The sequence below is a fragment of the Papio anubis genome, chromosome 18 (assembly GCF_008728515.1).
Source record: "Papio anubis isolate 15944 chromosome 18, Panubis1.0, whole genome shotgun sequence".
Lineage (NCBI taxonomy): Eukaryota > Metazoa > Chordata > Mammalia > Primates > Cercopithecidae > Papio > Papio anubis.
The window spans coordinates 51,000,196-51,022,095 of NC_044993.1; the positions used below are offsets into that span (position 1 = coordinate 51,000,196).

Sequence of the window (21,900 nt, forward strand, 5' to 3'; positions counted from 1 at the left end):
GGATATTCAAAGTCCCATTTGTAATTCTGTTGTGAAGGCTTGCAAAACACTAACCTGGAAAATGAGCGCCTACGCTCCTTTTGAATCTTTTTGTATTCCATCAATTCCTTAGCAAAATCATTTGTAAACTCATCTAGCTTGGACTTTTTCTTTTCCCTAGTAAAATAAAGTTAAAGAGTGAAAGTTAACAAAAACCATTTAAGAAAACTAACAAGACAAATGTAATTAGATCATGAATGAAATGAATGAAATTGCCATTAGTTTTCCACTTTAAAACTATAAACTAGGAATCCCTGAGGAAGTTGCTTGTATGGCTTTGGTTTAAATTTTAGGTGAATTTCTCATACTAACTGGAAACACTGGAAAACGTTTCCAGACACCTATTTAATGTTATTATCAGAAAATGAAAAAAGTGTATAATAATTTCAAATTAGAATACATACTCTTCTTTTAGTCGTCGCTGCTCTCTATAGAATTCTTCCCTGGACAAAGGTGGTGCTTGTGTTGTTGGGATGGTATTTGAATGAGCTGTCTGCACTCCTGATGATACCCAAGGTGTTGATAAATTGGTAGGAGCTGGAGGAAACCCTGGAGGAGGGACACTATACCCAGCGGGTGGTGGCTGGCCAGGAGGAAACTGAGGAGAAAACTGTGGAGGAGGAACACCCGTAGGGAGAGGAAGTGTATGGGGAGGAGGCGGATACAAAGGAGGTGGTGGAACAGGTACAAAGACTGGAGTTGCTGGTAGTGACGGGCCTTGAGTCCTCTGTGATCTTTCGCTGTGGTGTCGCCCACGGTTTATACTTCTGGAGAAATAAATTCCAAGATATTACTTCTTCAAACTAAAGTCATCTGAGACAAGTAAGCTTATCTTTTCTATCCATAATTATTTTCAAACTTAAAAACAGTGGAATAGAACCAACTATTCAACTAGTATAGAAACATTAGTACAATTTATTTGTAAAAATAACTCTACAACATAACATAATTCTTAAGGCCATGTATTGACTGAGATGATGCAAGTTTATAGGACCTTTTCTACATGGAAATATTGTATTTAAAAGTTCTCTTTTATGAAGTTCAGATTGATTATCACTCCACTAATTACCACCTGTTACTTCCTAAACTGTCTTTTGAAGGAACTGACAGATTAATGCTGCTGTGACCTAGCTCTCCCCAAAAGTTTACTTATTTATTTTTGAGACAGAGTCTCACTCTGTTGTCCAGGCTGGACTAAGTGGTGCAATCTTGGCACACTGCAACCTCCACCTCCTGGGTTCAAGCGAATTCTCCTGCCTCAGCCTCGCAAGTAGCTGGGACTACAGACGCGTGCCACCATGCCCAGCTAATTTTTGTATTTTTAGTAGAGACAGGGTTTCACCATGTTGGGCAGGCTGGTCTCAAACTCCTGACCTCAGGTGATATGCCCAAAGTGCTGGGATTACAGGTGAGAGCCACCGCACCCGGCCCCAAAAGTTTAAATGAAGGAAAACCACCTACTGTAACTTCTTTTTTGAGGGAGGAAGCGGGTGAAGATCATACAAAGCAGAATAAACTCTAGTTTTAACTTCTATAATTAACAATGAAAATATCAAGGCTTTCTCTCAAAGAGAAAGCATTCTCCTTTTTTTGGAGACAGGGTCTCGCTCTGTTCCCCAGGCTAAAGTACATTGATGTGGTTATAGCTCACGGCAGCCGTGACCTCCTAAGCTTAAGTGATCCTCCTGCCTCAGCTCCCCAGGTAGCTGGGACCACAGGTGCATGCCACCATGTCTGGCTAATTTTTAATTTTTTTTTCTTGGTAGAGACAGAGTCTTGCTATGTTAACCAGGCTAATTTTGAACTTCAGGCCTCAAGCAATCCTCCCCCATTAGCCTCCCACAGCCCTAAAATTACCAGCATGAGCCATTATGCCTGGCCAAAACTCTTTTTATAAAGTTTTGGAGACCCCTTTATCCTGGTGGTGATTATGAACTAGACCAGCAGTTCTCAACTTTTTGGCACCAGGGAGCTGTTTTGTGGAAGATAATTTTTCCATGGACGGGGGGTGGGGGGTGGTTTCGGGATGAAACTGTTCCACCTTACAGGATCAGGCATTACATTCTCATAAGGAGCGTGCAACCCAGATCCTTCACATGCGCAGTTCACAACAGGGTTCCATGCTTCTATGAGAATCTTAATGCCACCACTGAACTGACAGGAGGTGGAACTCAGGTGGTAATGCTTGCTCACCTGCTGTTCACCTCCTGCTGTGTTGCCCAGTTCCTAACAGGCCAAGGATGGGTACTGGTCTGTGGCCCACGGTTGGGGACCCCTGACCTAGACAGTAAGATTCTTACTTCTCAGATTAATATTGCTTGTACCTGCCCACCAGGGCAGAAGCCTCTAACAATCTCCTGTCTCTTCTTTTGGAAAAGAGAGGGTGGGAGATGATTGGGACAGTGGAGTATAGAAGAGAAATAAATGCAATTCTTGTTCACAGTTGGGAGCTGAGCTTGTTAGCTTTCATCTTAAATTGGTATCTTAAATATTGTCTGAGCCTTAATGACTTTCTTCTACTTCCAATAGGGTAAATGCAAGCCAATATTCTGCTGTTTGCTGACTGGGAGAAAGTAATCACTGGGAAGGAATATTAAAAATGTCTTAAAAACCATCATTTGAGATACTATATATTATTCTTTTCTAGCCCTCTTTAAAGACAACTACCCAGGACTTAAGAGGGATAAACACAATACAAACAAATGACCCCCTTCCCTCCTGCCACTGCTGTGCTTTTATTTCTTTGGTATTATATTTTTCTTTGGTGATACACACACACACACACACACACACACACACACACACACACACACACACAAAATGATTATTTTCCAAGATTTTTAGTATGCCTACCTGTAGCAGCTCCTCTCCCCTCTTCTAATTTGTTGTGGTGGAGAAACCAGATAGCCGAGTTTGTTGGAACTGTGTGGGAGAAAAAAAAAAAAGGCTCAAGTATTTCTCCACAGGTATAATACATGACCTTTCCATGCATAGATGTTAAGACACCAATTTTAACTGCTCTGAAAACTTTTTCCTATTCCCCAATTCTTAAACTTGTTTCGGATAGAGAGCTGAATAAATATTATATTTACTTAAAACTAATTTTCCTCCACCAATTAGCTGTATCATAACAATAACTAGACCTCAAAAGAGATCACTTTATGTAATATTATATTTTAATTGGCATTCTATAAATTACTCTGTGAACTTATTGTTATATAGAAGGAAAAGAGCCCTTTTGTCTGCTGGGCACAATGAAGTCATTTTACATGTTAAGGTAGGTAGTGTCATTCCAAATCCAAATGAGGAAATGGATGTTAGGGAGTAAAACCACATGACCACTGTCATGCAGCTAGGAAACGAAGGAGATGGGATTCAAATCCAAGTCTACCTGTTTCTAAATCCTATGCTCCTTCTACTGATTTATCCTACTAGTAACTCATACTTTTAAGAATATGTCAGTTTTCAACTGGATTATATAAACAGAAATAATTATATAAATAAAAATACATTAAGTCAGTCTGCCGATTTTCAATGCCATAAAACATCCCACAGAGAAAATCAAAGTTCTTTGTATTTTAGGGTGGAAAAAACACATTCTGTAGAATAAAAGACTTCATTTCAGACAAAAAATTTTTGTTTGGTAGATGTTAATCTTATGTATGTACTCAAATCAAACTCTGATCATCCAATCTAAGGATAGAAAAAGTTAAACCTACTAGGAAAATAACTGACACCATATTTAAAATAACTTTTCAAGTAATCTTATCTACTCATTAACTGAAGTCCTGTCAAGATCCCCATTTGTTGGACATCAAAGTAGAAAAAAACTTTAAAAATTCTGTATTTTAGAAAAGATTTACTCATTTAAAAAAAAAAACCCTCATATAAGCTTGAATTTTGACATTTTACAAAAAAAAAGTTAATCTGGCACATGAAAGTTTACAATAAAGAGCAGCGACCGGCTGCCTAGTTTGGACCTTCCATCATCTAGTTTGCAGGCAATCATTAGAAGATTATTGTAAACATCTACTCACTGTTCCCAGCCTGGTCGACCACCACCTGGACGAGCAGTATTTATTCTTACCGGACCTAGAAGCAAAAAAATAAAAACAGTAGGTAAATATAAAATTGCACATTAAATCAAGCTAAAATTATTTTTTAAAGGGAAAAAAGTCTAAACCAAAGTCACCTTACTTACCAGTTGTGGGGATCAATTGTCCGTGCAATAAGGACTGTCCAAGCAAAGACGGGGTTCCAAGAACAGGCACCTGGTAACCCTTTAGAAATAACCACAAATAAACAGAAATAGTTAATAATAATAATAATAATAAAAGAGGTAAAAACAAAACCAGAACAACAAAACCCTACTGTAAAAAAATCCCAAATTAAAGCATCAGTAAAATTTACCTTCTCTTCCATAAGAGCGGTAATTGCAATTGAGGAGGTTCCCTTTGAGTGCTCTGATGCAAGAGCTGCAGCTGGCAATATTTTATTATCAGAATCCCTTAAAAAAATATAAATTATAATACATTAAAAATCATCAGAAATGGACAATTAAGAGTAAAAAATTTGCTGCTGTTTACCCATCACCTGCAGTAAGATCAGTTACGTGAAAGATGATGAATACTTTTGAGAAACATGACAGAAGGCTGAAACTTTGAAGAGTTCTCTATATCTAAGTGGAAAAGTAAAATGAAGGACCCTCAAGAAGATATGATACTTATGACAGAAATCACTTGCAAGAAAAGCAAAACTTAAAGAAAATCAAAGTGTGGCCTATGAAGACAAAAATCCCCCTAGGATTAGGAGTTAAGTTTTAGCTCTAGCTCTACCACTAAACTGAAAGGATAATCTTGGGCCAGCCATAGAACTCTCTGGGCCTATTCCCACTATCAACCAAATACATTTCACCAGATCAGTGGAATTTCTTAAATGTAAATGTAAAGGTCTCATCCTCAAGATTTTGCTTCAATATGTCTGAAATGGGCCTCTGACACCTTTTTTTTTTTTTTAAGAATTTATGAGACATTAAACTACATGGACAACTGTCTCATTTCTGAAGTGGCAGGCTATGAGTTTTCACTATTATCCTACATAATAACGATGCTCCACAACAATCACTATTTCTGACTTCTCTACCTATCCAAATTGTTCTTACTCAAAACTACTCCTATCCAAAACTATCATTATGACCACGAGTGAATTCTTCCACCTCTGTTAAGTTCAGAGCTGTTATGGTATATGGAACATTCAAGGTTTAACAGGAGCTGGTTGCAACCTGTGTAGTATTTGACCTTGGGATGCTTAATCCTCATTTGCCAAATGAATCTCCTTTGTTTTCCTCTTCCCCCAATAAGACTAAGTCATTTCTTACAAGTCATCCCACATTACTAAGCACAGTGGTCCACTAAGAAAGCTGTTAAAGTGATACTCAACAACAAAACACCACATCATTGACCTCATTTGGTTTCTAACAGTGAAAAATACATAGGCTTACCGAAAAGGTCCATCTGATTTTTCTGAATGAACTGATATTGATACTGTTGCAGTTATATCAGGTACAGGAGCTGGAGCAGAAGATGGATTTCCAGACACAGGAGGGGCCAAGGAAGACTGATTAGAAGTTAATGAAGATATAGAGGGAGTTGGGTGAGTTGATGAAGATGTCACTGGAATCATAAGAGGATCTTGTTGTCTTGATATTGGAGATCTCATCAGAGGCTGCAGGTTCCTCTGAATCAGTGGTCTTGGAGGTGGTATTGGGGGTGGTGGAGGAGGTAACTGTTTTCGTAGTCTTTTTGTATAACCAGTTTCATTTTTGAAGTTATTAACAGCCTACAGATACCAAGCATAATAATGCAGAAAAATGTTATGCAGTATTCACTGAAGCACAGTTAAATCAGTTAAAGAGTAAAAAGAATTTTTTCATAAAATGGATACAAAGATTTACCTGTCGTAAAAATTTATTGGCAATTAAAGCATCAGGAGAAACATCATTTTGATGACACGTTGGACATGTATGCTCATCTGATTCCAGGAGTGCTGTTCTTATACCTATGTGTAAGATTTCAAATATTAATAAAAGCATAGTAGGAACTCAGTGTTTACGAAATGAATTAAAAGGATGGTCCACATTTGTTCAGTTACATTACTGTTTTCCAAGCATGTTGTGCTAATCATTTCTTAGATTAAGAAACTTAAGTAAAATCTCCCATCTTAAGTACCCCTCTGCTCTTTTCTGTATGACCTATGCTACTCTAAAAAGAGAAGTCATAGCTGGGTGTACTGGCATGTGCCTGTCATCCCAGCTCCTGGAGAGGCTGAGACAGGAGAATCACTTGAGCCCAAAAATTCAAGGTCAGCCTGGGGCAAAATAGAAAGGATCCCCCACCTCATCATTTTTTTTTTTAAAGGACACATTTAAACAAATGTCTGAATTGCGAGCAAAAGCACTCTTTGTTTAGCTAGTAACTGGAATATTGCAGAAAACAAAAGAGAAGTATGAGATAGTCTAGAAAGGCAAAAATTTTACATGGCTAAGTTGGGGTTTTTATTCTAGCAAGGAAATGAGAGATCTACAGCATAGTACATGGCAGCAACACTAAATTACAGATATGAAGATTATGCTTCAATGTAGTAAAACTCCAGTAATATCAAGTGGTTTGTTAAATCTAAGATATACTCTAAAACAAGTCTTTAGCAACCTCTTCTTGATTTTGGTCTTCACTGAAGAGGTCAAAAAATACAGATTTACAGGTATCCAAATCAGGACCCTCTGAAGATAACAAAATCTGTAGATGTTCAAGTCCCTCAACTGCCCCAAAGGCATAGTATTTGCATGTAACTACTATGTACATCCTCCAGTATACTTTAAATAATTTCTAGATTGCTTGTAATACCTGCTGCAATATAAATACTATGTAACTAATTAATACTTTTATTTTAAAATCTGTGTTAGTCTTTACTATTATATTAGTTTTTACTGTTTCCTTCCCCCCAAATATTTATGATCCGTGGTTGGTTGAATCTGCAGATGCAGAACCATGTGTATGAGGACTATATATTTCAAAACTACCTTTAAAAATGAAAAAGGCCAGAGCAGGCTTGAGCAAATTTTCGGGTTAACACTGATTTACTCTGTGTAAGAAGGCACAAACTTAGGATAAGAGGCAGGAAAAAACTAAGTGCTAATATAAGTGATTTAAAAAGTCACAACTGCATGGTAAATGCTGGGTAATAAATATGTCTACAGACGCCGGGCGGTGGCTCAAGCCTGTAATCCCAGCACTTTTGGGAGACCGAGGTGGGCGGCTCACGAGGTCAGGAGATCAAGACCATCCTGACTAACATGGTGAAACCCCGACCCTACTAAAAATACAAAAAATTAGCCGGGCATGGTGGCGGGCGCCTGTAGTCCCAGCTACTTGGGAGGCTGAGGCAGGAGAATGGCGTGAACCCGGGAGGCAGACCTTGCAGTGAGCCGAGATCACGCCACTGCACTCCAACCTGGGAGACGTGAGAAGCAGGTCTTAATACACTTAGAAATATTAGGATAAGCTATTCACAATCCAGGAAAAGGATTTAGATACCACTTAAAAATATTTCCAGAATTATCTAAGGCCCAAAAAGGTTTTAAAATTCTGGATACCACTTAAAACATATAGAAAACAAAGTCTGTATTAAGAAAAACACCTCAGTATAGTCACCCTGACAAAGGTAGAGGTGGTGTTCAATTCTAGTATTTAAAAGGACAAAGAGGTTATTGTTTAAAAAAGATACAGCGACAAAAACAGACTTCTCACTACTAAATGCTCATTGATCAACACTTGTCATCAACATTATTAATTTTATTATTAAAATATATGAGGTTGGGAAGAGCCATTCCAAGTAAATACAAGTATTCTAAAATATACATCTTCCAAGATTCAGCATTTCTTACATTCATCACAGTAACTGTTTCCACAGCAGGGAATCACAACAGCATCAGTCATAATATCCTTGCAGATGAGACACAACAATTCATCTGGGATAGGATCATCTTCTTCTGAGGAAGAAGATGGCTCCTCTGGTAAGAAGGGAGGTTTCTCTTTCTTCCCAATTGCATATGCTTCTCTGTAAAAGAAGGTTTTAGTGTTTCACCATTGTTAAGAAGGCAGAGTATTCATGCTACATGTTCTACTATTACATGATTGGAACACATAATTCAGCACAATGCTAAATTACTTTTGACAAGCACCATATCTTCTAAAATAAGGGAGTAATTATGTACAACCTCACTCTAAACAAAGACACAAAAGTCTAAACAAGTATAACAAAAAGAAGCAAGGAAATGCTATAAAAACAATAAAAGGATCTTAGAACCCATAACTCTAAGAACTGTGGGCCAGAAATAAAGCAACATGTTCTGTGCCATAAACTTCTATTTAAGTGACAAAGACAAGACTTGAATTTAGACAACACCATAATCACAATTTTTCCTACTCTATCAAGTTTCTTGAAAAAAATAAAAATTAAAATTAAAAATCCCCAAAAATCTCCCCTTCTCCATATCCCAAAAGTCCCTCAAACCTGTGAAGGTATTGGAATAAATGCCACAAGATGGGAAATTAAAATTAGTACTGACATTATACAATTAAGGAAAGATAGTTCAAAGGAAATATTATGTCATTGCCACACAAATAATTAATAAAATGAGATACCAAAACCCATGATCTACTTATTAGTATTTTAAGAGAGGTTAATCAATTTATAGTCAATTAAGAAGCATTAGTGACTTAAATGATCAAAATATGTGTTACAAAATTGTAAAGTAACACCTCATTAGACATTCTAGGTCCAGTTTTTTGTAGAAATGCATTTTGCAGGAATGTTGGGCATTAAATATAGTATTAAAAAAATAAAAATAGCTATTCTCAGACTTGTCACCATTGCTTCTACACCCCCATCTTCTCTGTAATCAGGCAAATTTGCAAAACACAGGTATCCCTAGATAAACCCTTTCTATTTCATTCAGGAACAGAGTGTGTTTATCTCAATGCTGAAAATGAAAGAATCTCGGCTGTACAGAGTAGGGTACCTTAGGTGTGTTATTTGTGTTGCAGTTGCTCCATAGACATCACCACGATTCCAGAAATAAGTATCAATTTGCTTATGCCCCATTGTTCCCAATTTGTGAAAGAGGAGTCTCCCACTGCCCAAAAGAGAGAAAAAAGAAAAAAAAAAAAAGAAAAAAAAGAGGAGAACAGAGGATAGAAAAAGAAACAGAAGAAGAGTCTGAGTTGCTTATCAGTGGTGTTAGTGAAGAGGGTGAAAGTTTCATTTAAAATATTTGGATTCCCATCTTTCCCCAGTATTTGCTGTGTGTCTGGCACAATTGGGCATTTGTATTTCAGCATTCAAAAGCAATGAAGTTAATTATTAGTTAGGGTTTACAGGTGATATTAATTTTTCCGACACAAATTTTTATTTAAAAATTTTACATAATATAGATGAAGCGGTCTGCTCTTGTGTCTGTAAAAAGAATCAATTTCAAGCTAAAGTTGTTTGGAAACATCTACGAAATGTCTCTGAATTAGAAACAGCATAACAACAGACTGTTCAATGATGAACCACAAAAACACAGGATGGTGACTGATAAAAAATAGATGGGGGTGAAGTTGAGGAAGTGAGCAGGGTTGGGAGTTTAGGAAAACATTCTTATCTGTGAACGAAAACACTATTTACTAAAGCACATATTCAAAAACACAAGATCTTTTCAATACCATTCTACGGCATAGCTATTTTCATCATCATCCCCACCTGCTCACTACACTACACTTCAACAATATTTATAGCATGAAGCTGAGGAAAACTGTTCTTTTTTATATATATATATACACACACACATATATATATATTTTTTGTCACTGAGAACATGAACACCTATTCTGTAAATTGATGCCCTGAGGATCCTCTAACTTCACAATCTCCTGTACAACCTGTTAAAAATGTAGAATCAGGGTCTTATCACATAACTTCTAAATCAAAATCGGGGGCAGAGCAACCAGGATTTTTTTTTTTTTTTTGCCCAAGGTCACTCTACCTGGCCAGTCTTTTAACATACTTTCGCAGGAGATTCTTATGCTCAACAAAGTTAGAAAACGACAGTCCAAAGAACACTTAATATTGTGTTGTATAGTATGTGAATTAACAACTGTTGAAGGTAATCCAAAAAGTAACTGACTACATTAATAAAAGCAGATAAAATGGGAAGTTATCTAGTTGAACCCTGCCACTAAATTTTCATGTCTGTCCATTTCATTAAAAACTGGTTCATAATATAAATCTGAATACACATTAAAAATGGGCATTAAGGGCCGGGCACGGTGGCTCACCCCTGTAATCCCAGCACTTTGGGAGGCCAAGGCAGGCGGATCATGAGGTTAGGCTAACGTGGTGAAACTCCTAACACATCCTGGCTAACACAGTGAAACTCCGCCGCTACTAAAAAAATACAAAAAATTAGCTGGGCGTGGTGGCAGGCGCCTGTAGTCCCAGCTACTGGGGAGGCTGAGGCAGAAGAATGTTGTGAACCTGGAGGCGGAGCTTGCAGTGAGTCAAGATCGCGCCACTGCACTTCAGCCTGGGGGACACAGCGAGACCTGGTCTCAAAAAAAAAAAGGCATTAAGGTGTTTTATAGAGCTATAGTTTATCAGAACTAATGGTTTATAAAATAAACCTTACTTGAGAATCTTAAGACTCACATGGCATATCCAACGTTATTCAAGCTACTTCAGTATTTCATTTACGCCTGACGCTTAAATTTGCCTCAACATCATGCAGAGCTTTTATTCTTAAGCCTCCTGTTTCTTAAAATGATTACAATCTGTTTTGTTCACTTAAAAATGCAAGTAGCATATATAATAAGAGTATGTGGGAGTATGTATGTGAATGAGGAAGAAAGCAGGGAATGACAGAAAAAGAAAAAATTAGAAGACTACAAGGGAAGTGGCACTCACTGATAACAAAAATCCCCAAATCCATTTTAAATTTGCTTTAAATGGAGCAGACTGCAGCCTCACAGAAATGCAAGATGTAGAAAGTAATGACCTTGGTATACAAAGTTCTCAAGGAATCCAAGTAGCCAAGTTACAAGCCCAAGATTAAAACACTATACCCTGGGACTGACTGGAGTCTCCAAAGGTCATACCTAATTTGCATACTTACGCATCTATAGTTGGTATTGCATATTTTCCAGTGTTGGTAAGCATTGCACCTTTCATGTTAGGATCTTTCACTTCCATCATGAAACTTCTGGGAATTCCAGTACTCTTTTTAATCCTAGGACCAGATTCAAAGTTTTTATCCTATTCAGAGGACAAAGGAAGAGGAGGAAGAGAAAAAGCAGTTACCGTTATTTAATAAATTAGCTAATGTTATACAGTGCTTACTATATTACTTGCAGTGCTTTACATATGTGATCTCATTTAATCCTCGTAACTGTGATGTGAGGTAAGTACTATTTTATCTTCATTTTAGAGAAGAAAAAACAGGCTTATAGAGATCAAGTAACTTGCCCAAACTCACTCAGCTAAGTGGCAGAACCAAGAGGTGAAGCCTGGCAAATTTGGCTCCAGAGACCACGCTCATTTGCCATTGTCTACAGAAGGCAGTATTAACCAAGAAAAATAAGATAGCTAAGAAACAATTCCAAAGGAGAAAAGGTAAGACATAGTTTCTGCTTTGAACTTACCCCATTTGTTGGGCAATTCTTAATATAATGTCCAGGTTTACCACAACGGAAACACGTGTAAGATGGAGGTGGTGGACCTAGAGGTTTCTTCATGTAACTAAAAGGGGGAAAAAAATTACATGTATACGAGGACTTCGCAAAAATAGTGCTTTTGATTGGGGGGGAAAACCCACCCCAAAAGTTCCTATTAGTATAAAATATTTATGAAACTTACTTGATTGGGTCGTATTCATGGCCAGATTGCGACATCATTGCTTTAATTTTATCTTCTTCAGAAGCATTGGCTTCAGCCAGATTGGCAGTCTGTTTAACAGGTAATTATTTGACACACACATTAGAAACACATTTAAGACCACACAGCCAAAGACAACACCACTCATCCTGTAAAGAGCAGTATCTAACTAACCTTGCATAAAAACAGCTATTTACATGTATAACCTGGAAGAGGTACTTGGGAATTCCTTAGGTAATTACATGATGTTTGGGTCTCTGCAGGGCTGAAGAAAGTCATTCTGGGGGCACTCAAACCTTAGACCCTGTTTGTACCTTACATTAAGACTTGCATACTAATTTTCTACAAGTTAAAGACTGATATTGTTAGAATAGAAACACTTGATGTTTTAAAAATAATTCAAGTGTCAGAGCATTAAGACTATAATTTATACTTACAATGTGGAGGTAGGGATGGGGGTAGAATGACTGAACATATTATGCAGCAGGTATTAGAAGAAGGCTCTTTAGGTAGTGATGTTAGTTTCAAATCAAGTGCAAAAGATGTGCATTGAGCATTATAATTTTAAATTGAACTCTTCAGGTAAGTTTTATGAATTTCATCTTTGAGGTATGATATACAAGGTCTAGATATAAGCAGGGTCTAAGGGAGTGATTTCTAGTAAGTTGAATCTTCAGGCATTTAGCACTCATATCAGCCATTCATTGGGGTTTGTCTTTACATTCATCCACAAAACAAGCAACCAGTTTTAACATTTTATTGTAATTTTATATACAAAGAATGCTTAACATTAACAGAGCTTAGAACAGCAGCAACATTTACAGAAAACTGGATTACAGATGTTTAACAACTAATTTGTTTGAACCCAAACACTGTTTTACAAATACCTGTAGTTTAAAAAAACAAAACAAAACAAAACAAAAAAAACCCAATCCCCCAAATCTCCCCAACTCCTCCCCGCAAAGAAACAATGGTAGGAATAGACCAAAAACTCAAATATGGTCCTTACAGTACATAAGAATAAAAACAGTAAACTATAAAATTCTAAGTGTTAACTCTATACTAAACCACTTTGCATTAGAAAATTATAAAATAGGATGGCTTTAGTCCACTTTAGGTTTTAGAATAATCAATTTTAACGCTTACTTTTCCCAGACAGGAGCTTAAAAAGCAATTTGTTACTAGGACATTTTGTCGGGATACAGTCTAGGGGAAAGGACGTAACAAAGCCAAGGACAAGATAGGGACAGCACTAATGGAAAACCCATCTTTTCATTAATCTTGGTTGCTAAATTTGGTTTCACATTTCTGATAGCAGGGAAAAAGGATTTTTGGAAAACTGGACAGCTTCCTTCTCGGCCCTCAAAAGTCTGCCTACTTTTTTTTTTTTTAAAGGCACAATTTGCAAGCTAAATGTATTGCTTTAAAAAGTAATCCATCACTAGTGCTTTCCCAAACAGAAGATACACATTGTTGAGCAGAAAATGCAAGCAATCTTATCGAAAAACATTGCATATACAGTGATTCAGGAGGTAACAATTTGCCCCTCTGCCAAACATACACATTGGTATATTCCTGCAAACAGCTTTACACACTTACACAATTCATGTAGTCTGTGTTCAAACAAATTAGGTTGTTCAAAACTTTTTCTAATGCAGACAGACTACAAGTCTATAGCATAAAGAAACAACTGTATCACATTTAAAATATTGACCTTCATGGGATCAAGTCAAATATTCAAGAAATAACCATGCAATCGTCCGTGTAAAGGAAATCTTCTGTTTTGGCTGCTTAAAAAAGGTCCACATAATTTATAGCCAAAACCAGGAAATTCCTCCAGAACCTTGTTAGTTTCCAATGTATAATTAAACAAAACGTATGAGGGAAAAAAAAATTAAGTGTAGCTTCAAGTGTTTCTTCTGTCTTGAAGATGAACAATACTCCAATACGCTGAGGCTGACAAAGTATTCCCCTATCTTCTCAAAACAGCAACTACTCTTTACAGGATAGTAATAATATGTACAATGCTTTTGCAAAATATATCCTCCCCCAACCCCTCTTAAAAAACCATTCCACATAAAAAAATATGATGTTAGAAAAAAACTTATATTTTCAAGAATATATATATACCTTTGTAAGCTGGGCCAGAGAAATAGACGCGGAAGAGTCATCAATCTGTTCACAAAAAATTAAACACACATTCAAGTTCCAAACTGAAAACATCTTAAAGTGATCATTTAGCCCCTATTGACACTTAATGTTGAAATATTGGGCATTTTCTTAGTTTTCTAAAGAATGTTAAGCTTGAAAATGTAGCTCAGCCTGCTTCATTCTTCTCTAGATATTTCCCACAGTTATCAAAGGCTATCAGTTGGAGGGGAGGAAAAAGGGGCTCAATTAAAATGAAAAAAATGGGGAAAAAATATATCACACAGAAAATCTGTTCAGAGTGTTGAGTCCCATTTCTTTCTATGGTCTCTAAATGTGACAATACTCAAGACAATATACACTGGAAGAGAGAATAAGAAATCTAATTTTCCTGCAAGGCCATTATACAACGCTGTAAAAACAAACAGCTCTTTAAGGGCTCAGGTAATTGCTTTAATAAATAACAGCTCCCATATAATTGCTACTTCTTTAATTTTTGAAAACATACACTTCAGTCTGAGTGAAGCTTGTTTATTCTCTCATACAGAGTAAGAATAGCTTCTTGTCAAATAAACCACAACTTTATAAGGGCAAAGATGTTAAGTCAAAAAAAGGGAAAACAAAAGCACCCTGTGGAGAAGGCCAACAGAGCTGTCACTTATTATGATGGACTCTATTATTTGAAGAAAGTTAATTTAATCACACAGAGCAAGTGTACATATAAAGGATATAAGAGGGCTTTAAAAAATGTATTTTAATGAGTCTTAAGCATTCTGCTCCACTCACTCACTGCCAATTCTCCAACACTGAAGTGGGGGAGATAACTGGGCATATTTGAAGAGGCATCTTTGTGTAAAAGATGTATGGAGTCAGGAGAGAGCCACCTTCATAAACTGTTGTGTGCAAAGAGGAATAAAACATTTCTCTTTCAAAAATAAAATAAAAATTAAAATGTATTTTAAATTGAACACTAATTTTTGTTCATTTGATCCTCTGAAATGATTTTAATATTAGTTTTTAAAAGAATCTTTAGTAAACAATCCTGAAGATATGCTTTCCCTACAGCTTCCTATGTAGTAAGTGGGTTGCTTATTTAACATGTCGTAAGGTCAGAACTCTTCATTTAAAATGGAGAATGTAACAAGATGTCTGGATCAAAGAAAAAAGTCTTCATCAGGTATTCTATATTCCAGAGAACTAAAAGTTTTAAAATAAAAGCAACATGACTTAAGAGCCCCAAAGAGAAATGTAACCAGTCTCAATATGAAGTTCTTAGCCAATGCCCACACAGTAAATAAATGTAAATAAAAAATAATGTTGGCTAAATATAAGACACATCTCACAAATATCTTAGGGTTTTAAAAGTTAGTTTGATGGATATTACTGGGATGTTTATTCAGACAAAAGGTTCTTTGCTCTACATTAAGGAACTGACTATAAAAGAGTTCATGATGCACTAATCCCACATCCTAATGCATTTTAACATAATTTGCCAATGGGTTATCATTTTTACCCAGCTTTAAAGTATTTTTTTCCTTTAAGAACTAATCTCAAGTGGTAAGTTGAAAAAAACCTCTAAATAATACATACTCTCTTTTTATCTAAAATAAGTTCTGACCTACTCAATCTATTTTAAAGATTTTATACCAACCAGTAATTATTTGATTTTAAGTAACAAGGACTAGACAAATTGCTGTCAACCATCATCTATACTACATTTCTCACCAATAAAATAAACAGCCTTTAAAAATAGCCCATTACTATCTAGAATAGAATACAAATACTGATGATTTCCTTGGAAAGAAAACAATTATATTAACTTTCTTACCACTGGAACTAAAAAACTTAACAAAAAAAAGTCTTCCCACTCCTAACACTTAAGATACAGTATCCTTTTTGTTTTTATGTTGGGCTTTTGTGTGCTTTTAAGCTTTCTGCCAACTTAGTATTATATATTCATTGACTTTGAAGTGGTTTTAGATATGCAACTGCACTTAAATCACCTTTTTACCAAATAATCACTATTGCCCCTAAATATCTTATAGTCCACAAAAAAGTCAAGTTTACCTCAAATTTAGAAAAGCAAACAAATGTTTTCTATATATAGCAAGGTGTTAAGAAATGAGCAAAAAATGTTGACAAAGAATGGTTTAAAAATGATTAGAAATCTGTATTACTAAACATCAATAAAAATAGTGACTCTTGGTAAGATACTAATGGTAAAAAAAAAAAAATCTGCCACTTTAAAGTCCTCACAAAACTGACTGATGCAGATTGTTGACATTAAAATTAACCCACCTCCCTGTACCTAATTAGGGGTCTTACTTTGGGGAGCAAGGATCTAAAATCTTTTATGCTAATTATACTTGCTTTTTGAAGTTAAAGGATCCTATGAAATGCAACTCTGATATTTAGTTAGCAAGAACATCATCCAGCTTTGGGGTATCAACATGGACGGATGACTAAAAACAAGACTGGGGAATATGGAAACAGTCATCCATCCTTGATTAGAGTTCGCTTCCATTACCAAAACTATATATTCACTTTACTAATCAGGATAAGAAAAATTTGGCCTAGTGCCTCTATTTACTTTGCTTTTGTGAATGTGTACAATCCACGTGATTCTAAATCTCCTAAGATGGGCACTAATTATGCTTGATGAATATATTCTCATCCTAAATGCCAGCAAATGCACCCCAAGCAAATAAATGATGGGGACAACAGGGTATCTAATATCTCTATTTCAATAATTCTACCTAAAAATTAAAGCCACTTTTAAAGTATTAAAAAAAAAGAAAAGAAAAGAAAAGAGAAACCTAAATAAGCTTAAATAAACTGCTTCTTATAAATGTAATACAGACATGCCGGAACACACAAGGCTAAAAGAATGTTAACTTTATTTATGAACATGTGATTTGTGTTTATACACATGCTAATAAACAAAAAGGAAATAACTGTTTTCAAGAAATAAAACTTCATCTGAATTAGTTTAAATACTATATAAACTGTACTTTATACAAAATGTGTTACATTAACTACTACAGTCACCAGGATAGTCAATCTAATTTATGCTAGCATTTGGATACATAAAAATCAGTTTTAAACCAATCACCAGCAAAACATAAGCTTGGACAGTTTTTACAGCATTATGCTTAAAAAAACAAAAAACAAAAAACAAAAACAAAAACAAAAAAACCAAAAAAAACCCATATCCAAAAAGAGGAAAAAAGCCCCAAACACTAAGACTTTTGATCTTAGAATCACTGTATTTAGTTCCACAAGAACTAAAGGCCATATAACTCTAAAGAACAAGTCCAATGTTCAGATATTCTATTTTATCATGTTTAAGATCCAATGATCCAAGATTAGTGAAATGCCTCATATACAAAGAGCAATAGTATTTAAAAAGTATATAATGTGAAATAGCAAGCAATACCCTTAAATTCTAAATGAAGATTTTAGACATCTTGCATTGTGTACAATATCAAGCCTGGGTATTAAAATGTTTAGAGAACCATTACATTTACAGAACCCAATTATGATAGACCTGTGTTATGAAACAGATGTTTCACCCCACAACTTAGGAATGCTGCTACTTTTTACTTAAGAGCTCAAAGTTAAAATGATATCACAAATTAAGTTAATCTGTGATTACAAAAATTAAGCTTAACTTTCTTCAAACCAGTTATCCTGGTTAGCGGGAGTTACCTCTGATAAGCTACAGCTTTCAATAGCCTACAATTAACGCAGCATTTTAGTATCTCATGAAAAAGAGGGAAATATTTTAATTTGGACATCTGCACTAACTAGATAGAAGTAGAAGATCTCATTAAACTTTGAAAACAATATAATAAATTTATATAAACTGAAAATCACTAAGACATTTATATATTCATAGGGGCCCCAGTTTCAGGTATCACTTTATAGTACAGATGTAAACAAAAGGAGGAGCTCAAAATGCCAAATAAAGCACGACTAAATAATAAAGCTGCATCAATGGTCTCTGGAAAGCTCTTTTCTATGATGTGTTTGAACTTGGAGAAAGCATCAAACTTTAATATAAGCTTTGCATGTTGCTAATGCATTTTTGGAAGCCATAAATCAGGCAGGAAAAAAAAAACTAACAAAAAACTAAGTGATACAACGTGAAAATGGCAAAATATACACTCCAAACATTTTTTATTGCAAGAAACAAAAAGCACACAACAGCCTGTACATACATACAAAATACTAACTATAGACAGACAAATGTAGAACATGTCATCATGTTCATTAGTGTAAAACCTAAACGATCTAAAAAGGATCATACATTAACTGTACAACACAGTGTCATACAGGGAGAATGCTATCATATTTAATATGAAACAGTGTTACGGGCACAAATTACCCATTTCTACAAAATAAGTGTGCAAATGATGCCACATATATCCATATTCAACTGAGCTGTCATCAAAATACATTTTATTTACAATATGTACTATGATCAGTTGGATATTAAGTTCTAAAATGATTTACTTCACTGCTACATTATAAAGGTAAAAGCAATGTGTAGAAAAAGTGTGAGATTGTGTTTTTACATACTGCTTTTGTAGTTGCCATCACTGGTTCAGTTCGACTTCTAAAAAACAAAATAAAAACCAAAATTAACATTAGCTATTTATGAATTTTTGTGCTAATAAATTTTAACACATTATCTTCAATAATACATTTTTAGGAACATAATTTTCCTTTGGTATAAATATTTAACAACAGTCAATTTCTGAATGAATTACTCTGATTAATCTTTACCACCTCTGAACAGTTTTAAGATAGATTTGTGGTTTGGAAAAAAATTCCATACTAGGGAATTCGAAAATAGGTGTACCGTGCCACTTAAAACAAATGTTTTCTGAAAGGTAAAGGTAGTATGGGGATTTTAGGTTTAGAAATGTGGTTTATTCTTAATACACTGAAAAATTAAATTACATAATTTCCCAGTTTCTGAATAGGTAAATTTTCACACATCAGGAAGACCACTGTTGTTAACATTTGTAATTTGGATCCCTGAGAAATTGCTGTGCTCCCAAAACTAATTTTCCAATCTGGAAGGCCAGGCTGATACCTATTTTCATTTTTCAAATGTCTCGAAACAACGATCAAGAATTGAACAAGAGGCCAAGGTGAGAGGATCACTTAAGCCCAGGAGTTTGAGACTAGCCTGGGCTGTAACACAGTAACCCCATCTCTTAAAAAAAGAAAAAAAAAAAACTGAACAAAAATTCTCATTCCCAGAAAAACACATATTTTAGTTAAAAGAACTGACTCAAAAGGCTGTGTAGAACTGGAAATTTGGTGTTTAAAAACCATACACGTAAACCCCAAAAGAAATTATTTTAATCCACACAGGAAAGGGGAAGGAGTTGAGTTGCTAAATATACCTTTTAATGCTTCAAGTTTAAGGTATCTTGACTATACAGAAATGTTAGCATCTAACAGGAGTTTCTAGGTTTGTGTATAATTTGGAATTTGAGATAAAAAAAAAAGCTGAGCTTTGATTTTCTAGTTATTTGCTCAAAAAAAAAAAACAAACCAGATGCATTTTATGAGGCAAATTTATTACAAACAGAATCCTATATGTTGTAAATTAACATAGTATTCTGTGTAAGAGGCAACTTATTTTGCCATGTACTTCAAGTAATTCTTTTCTTAAGAGTTTCTATCAAAAAAATCTACAGAAATGATGTTTGCCATTTTTTAAAAAGCACTTGGTAAATTAAAGTAAAACTTCACACTAGATTGTAGGAATTAATTATCCCCATAAATTTGTAATTCTTAGGCTGGGTGCGGTGGCTCACACCTGTAATCCTAGTACTTTGGGAGGCCAAGGCAGGTATATCACCTGAAGTCAGGAGTTTGAAACCAGCCAGGCCAACATGGTGAAACCCAGTCTCTACTAAAAACACAAAAATTAGCCGGGTTTGGTGGTGGACACCTGTAATCCTGGCTACTTGGGAGGCTGAGGCAGGAGAATTGCTTGAGCCTGGAGGCTACAGTGAGCCCAGATTGCACCACTGCACTCCAGCCTGGGCAACAGAGTGAGACTCCCTCTCAGGCAAAAAAAAAAAAAAAAAAACCAAAAAAAAAACCCTAATATAATTCTTCTATAGTTCTTAGAATCATTTAAAGATAAGAACACACACCATTAAAAGTTCACTTGGCAATTACAACAAGGAAAGTATTCAGCTTTTTAAAGCTTTTACTATACAGAAGATACTGCACAAAAGGACTTCTAAGTGTTAAGATATGGAATGTAACTTTACAACAAACTAATGAGAAAAATCTTAGAATACTTGCCCACATGAGGTAAAGCTCCAAGAAATGACTTTATTTTTACCTTAATTTCAAGAACACTTTCCATTTCCTAGCACTGGCAAATTCTAGAATTTTTCATTGACTCAAAACAATTTATTCCATTTCAAATAAAACTACCTAATCCTCCTAAGTGAAAATCACTACTCTTTAAATAACCTACGTTGCTGCCCTTTTCACATATTATAGTTCTGCTATCACTACTGAAATGGCAAGAAAGCAGAGAAAGTTAAGGATATAAGGTTTTAATCCTGCCCCAGGTTAGTGACCATCAGCTCTGGACTAGTTGTGAGACTGCTCTCTTCCTACTCCAATAATGTGCATTTACCATGTGCCAGACACTATTTAATTCTTACAACCCTCTAGGGTTAAGTACTCACATCCCTATTTTATTTTTGAGGAATCTGAGGCACAGAGACTTACCCAAGGTCCAAAGTCACACAACTGGTATGAAGCAGTAAATGGAGTCAAATCTAAGCCTGATTTCAGTGCCTATGATTATAAATCCTATATACTTTATGCCTCTCAGCCAAAGCTCCTTATTAATAAAGAGTAAATGTCAGCATTGCTGAATACTCTTGATGCTGTCAAAATATTTAGGACCAATGTCTACGACACTAAATTTTTGTCGTGAAGAAAACCGAAGGAACACGCTCAAAAAAAAGCAGTCAAAGAAAGGCACAGAAATAATTTGAATATCACTTTCTTGTCTTTGCATATACTGCCCATATGGAGAAAACATTTTTTCCTAATAATGGCCCTTCTCACCACAGGCTAAGTCAATTTAACCGGGGGAGGAAATAAAAAACAAACGAACAAAGAAACCCACTATCCTCACAGTCTTGAGAAAATGTATTCATTAAGGTTAAAATAATGAGTTCAGTTCTAAAATATAGTTTTCTCTCACAAAATTAAAAAACAAACTAAAAAAAAGTCATTTTGAGAAATACATGAGATTTGATACTTACATAACATATGTCTTGCTTGTAGATTTAACACCTCCAATAGGAATTCTTCTAACAATTACAGACGAATTCTTAGGAATCAGAGCATTATCATCAGTATATTCTGTAAATAAAAAGACAGAATCGAATTTCCATTTGGGGATTTGGGTGAGTACCCAAGAATTAGAAAACTTCAAACATAAATTTCATGGGAAATGAACTTTAAATATAATAACTAAAAGTTCCTTGCAACTAGATTACTGATATTGTCAGAACAAACATCCAAAGCTGTAAGAGGGCTTGTTTTCAAAGGACAACAAATATCATCAGCAGGTTCTTGGCTCTGGCACCTCTACCTCTGTGGAACTCCAAATCTCAGTAACACTGTCATTCTTTAGTTTAGTCAGAAATGCTGAACATATGAGCCGAGAAAAAGTTGTTATTTAGAATGAAG

General features: G+C 35.4%; 1 protein-coding gene across 4 annotated transcripts in view; it reads right to left on the reverse strand.

Moving 5' to 3' along the window:
* The window catches only part of RBBP6 (RB binding protein 6, ubiquitin ligase), a 32,723-nt gene that overhangs the window by 4,921 nt on the left and 5,902 nt on the right, over positions 1-21,900 (reverse strand). The window contains exons 2-17 of one of the 4 annotated variants that reach the window (XM_009196170.4): positions 21,471-21,570; positions 18,736-18,772; positions 14,137-14,181; positions 11,989-12,077; positions 11,775-11,871; positions 11,249-11,388; positions 9,119-9,232; positions 7,982-8,154; positions 5,993-6,096; positions 5,540-5,877; positions 4,450-4,546; positions 4,241-4,319; positions 4,077-4,131; positions 2,893-2,961; positions 444-806; positions 55-156 (exon numbers count right to left, since the gene is read on the reverse strand). In XM_009196170.4, the coding sequence (XP_009194434.1) occupies positions 55-156; positions 444-806; positions 2,893-2,961; positions 4,077-4,131; positions 4,241-4,319; positions 4,450-4,546; positions 5,540-5,877; positions 5,993-6,096; positions 7,982-8,154; positions 9,119-9,232; positions 11,249-11,388; positions 11,775-11,871; positions 11,989-12,077; positions 14,137-14,181; positions 18,736-18,772; positions 21,471-21,570 (2,002 nt within the window). The remainder of the gene's footprint in view (positions 1-54; positions 157-443; positions 807-2,892; positions 2,962-4,076; positions 4,132-4,240; positions 4,320-4,449; positions 4,547-5,539; positions 5,878-5,992; positions 6,097-7,981; positions 8,155-9,118; positions 9,233-11,248; positions 11,389-11,774; positions 11,872-11,988; positions 12,078-14,136; positions 14,182-18,735; positions 18,773-21,470; positions 21,571-21,900) is intronic. The other 3 variants (XM_009196171.4, XM_003916686.5, XM_003916687.5) reach the window with 3 other exon arrangements.